This window comes from Dermacentor silvarum, chromosome 6, assembly GCF_013339745.2.
Source record: "Dermacentor silvarum isolate Dsil-2018 chromosome 6, BIME_Dsil_1.4, whole genome shotgun sequence".
Taxonomy (NCBI): Eukaryota; Metazoa; Arthropoda; class Arachnida; order Ixodida; family Ixodidae; genus Dermacentor; species Dermacentor silvarum.
In genome coordinates, this window is record NC_051159.1 from 5,207,734 (window position 1) to 5,210,415 (window position 2,682).

The following is a 2,682-nucleotide window of genomic DNA, read 5'->3' on the forward strand; positions in this document are numbered from 1 at the left end:
CGATGCTAATGATGATGATGAAATTTTATTGGCATCCACTTTGAAACGGGGTGGTGACATATTCACCTAACCAGCTTGATTTAATCAGCTAACACAATACATGTTTTTTTTTCATTTTAGCATTTTCGTATGCATCATCTTAACCTTCTTTTTTTTTCCTCATACCTTCTCTATCTCGTGCAGCTACCTATGCAATTGCTACACGGCGTGCCACCTGGTGCAATATTATGCAACTGCAACGCGAAATGTGCGTGTACATGCATGTCCCATAGCGTGTACACCTCCCATAAGCGCTTGGATTTAAAGTGGACGGAAGCATCAACTGGTGAGTAGTCGAGAAAAGCAAGATACGTTTAGACTATTGGTGGAAAAAAGCAGGGAATGATCGGATCTGTTACAGGCATAGGTAGATGGAGTGGTTTAGAAGAAGAAGGAAAAAAAAAGGTAAAGTAAATGCATACAAAAATGCTCGAATGAAAACATGTATAGCATACCTGATTCAATCAAGCAGGCTAGGTGACTATTCGTCACTGCCCCGTTTCAAAGAGGATGCCAATAAATCATCATCAGTGGCAGCGCCGGCCGTGCGGGGGGAAGAAAAAAAGCAACTGGAAAGCTCGCCTTCGCGCATCCGCGGCTGCACGGTAATTAGGAAATAAACACTTCTTTCGGATAGAATGGATTTCAATTGACCTTTTGCAAAATAGTTGTGCGCATGCGCGAAAAAACAGCTCGCTAGGCGCACCCTCTACTTGGATGGAAAACAAACCGCTTCCCACCGGCCGAGCAGGCGTCAATGCTAGAGGCGACTGATGTGGCTGCGTTTTCAGCAATGCCAACTCATTGTGTTGCTTACGGCTGCACGAATTATTTTTATGGAAAAAATAAGGTTAGTTTTTTTAGATTTCCAAGCAAGAATAAGGTGGCCAGGAGAGCAGCGTGGATTGCGGCTATCAGACGCCTGAATCCCGACAGTTCGGCATGGGAGCCAAAAGAACATTCGCGCATTTGCAGCGCGCATTTCATCACAGGCAAGTTTCCTTCTTTTATTTTTCATTTTATTCTCGTTTGCACAATTTCTCATAGATGACAGTGTCCTTTTTCCATCCTAGGCCGGCCGTCTAACTTCGTGAAGCACCCTGATTACGTTCCGACAGTCTTCACGTACATGCGTACTCCTGGCGACGCTGCTGTGCGACGACACGGCCGCTGGTTGAAACGGCAGCAGATCGAGTGTAAGTGCGTTGTTCGTCTAATTTGTTGTTGTTGCACATGTACACAGAACTCGCGGGTTCGCGCGCAGTTTTCCATGATGCTTTCCATGGGTGGGCACAGCAACAGCAGATGATTTGTGCGCGAGGCACGGCGCTTACTCGAACTGCGTGACACGGGCAGTTATCACACGGGCACTTTTAATCACGGTCAACGTCGATCCGTATCGGATTTTTTGATCGCCGTTACGCGGTTTAAACTAATCCTGATTGAGTTTGACGTTAACGTCAGTTAAATCGCGATCTCAGCCAGATCGCAATGCGCAGATTACGTTCGTCTTGCTCCCGATGAAAGCCTGACCACGATTAAATCTAACCGTGTAGCAGCAGCTAATACTGATCAAACCTAATCCGGATCGGTGTTGATCGCGATTAAACGTGCCCGTGTGACCCCGGTATGACACAAGTGTTTTTTTTTAATTTTATTTTTTGGAACTCGTTCTCGTCATGTGAAGCTTTGACATTCTGTGTGATGAGTTGATAACGCTCGAAAGTGCTGCTTTTCCGATCGTTGGCGTGTTCATTACGCGATGTATTCGCTAAAAGCGGCATCAAGCTAGAGTCGCTTAGCTCACCCGTCTGGTTTTGTTCTTGTTTTCCCCCAAACGCGCCTTTGAAAAACTGCAGGTGTTGCGGGCACTGAGCGAGAAGTGGAACGACAGCAGAACGCCGATTCCGATCGAGCCCATGCGCTCCAGATTGGCCAAGGTAATATGACTGCATGTTCTTATTAAGTGCGGGCAGTTTTACTCTTCGGCCTGGTGACGATCACCAACTTTAACAATGCGCCCCCAATATTATGGTCTCTTAATTCTAAGGTTCTCAGTAAGAAAAAGAAAGTTCTTGTATTTAAACATGACTCGCTGTGCGAAAGCACTCATTAAAACAGGCGGAGTTACAACTTGGCAGGTAGCAACTAGCAATAACGCACTTTTGGAACAGTACGACGTTTCACTTTTTGCTTTTCTGACACTAGCTTAAAATGTTGTCTTCACCTTCAGGAACACCATGTGCATCCCCACACATCCTAGCACACGACATAAGGCCTGGGGATGACACAGAGATGCTGGAACCTGCAGACGGCGAAACAGTTCAAGATATTACATGTAACATCTTAAGAGAACTAACAGCGAGAAGGCCATCGAGCACCATGCCCAAAATGAGCCTCTTCAGAACGTGCTCGGCCAACTGGACAGCCGAACCTTTATAGAGACTATAAGGATTCTGGATGCTTGACTTCAGTGCATCATCAGCCCACAAAGCTACTCATAAAATCAAACGGCCTGAAAGCTAACGAGCCAGTGAAAAATCTTTTTCTTCTCTTCTTTTAATCTCTTATTCCTTCTCCCCTATGCAGGTACAAAAGTGGACGTCGATCTCGTTGAACTTTAGCCTTTCCTCGTCTTTCTCT

General features: G+C 45.8%; 1 protein-coding gene across 1 annotated transcript; it reads left to right on the top strand.

Moving 5' to 3' along the window:
* Positions 1 to 692: 692 nt before the first annotated feature.
* On the top strand, positions 693 to 2,481 carry LOC125946172 (uncharacterized). The gene is made up of 3 exons (XM_049668667.1): positions 693 to 1,235; positions 1,899 to 1,979; positions 2,273 to 2,481. Exons 1-3 carry the CDS (start codon positions 1,169 to 1,171, stop codon positions 2,479 to 2,481), a joined length of 357 nt encoding a protein of 118 aa, XP_049524624.1. The 5' UTR covers positions 693 to 1,168.
* The last annotated feature ends 201 nt before the right edge of the window (positions 2,482 to 2,682 follow it).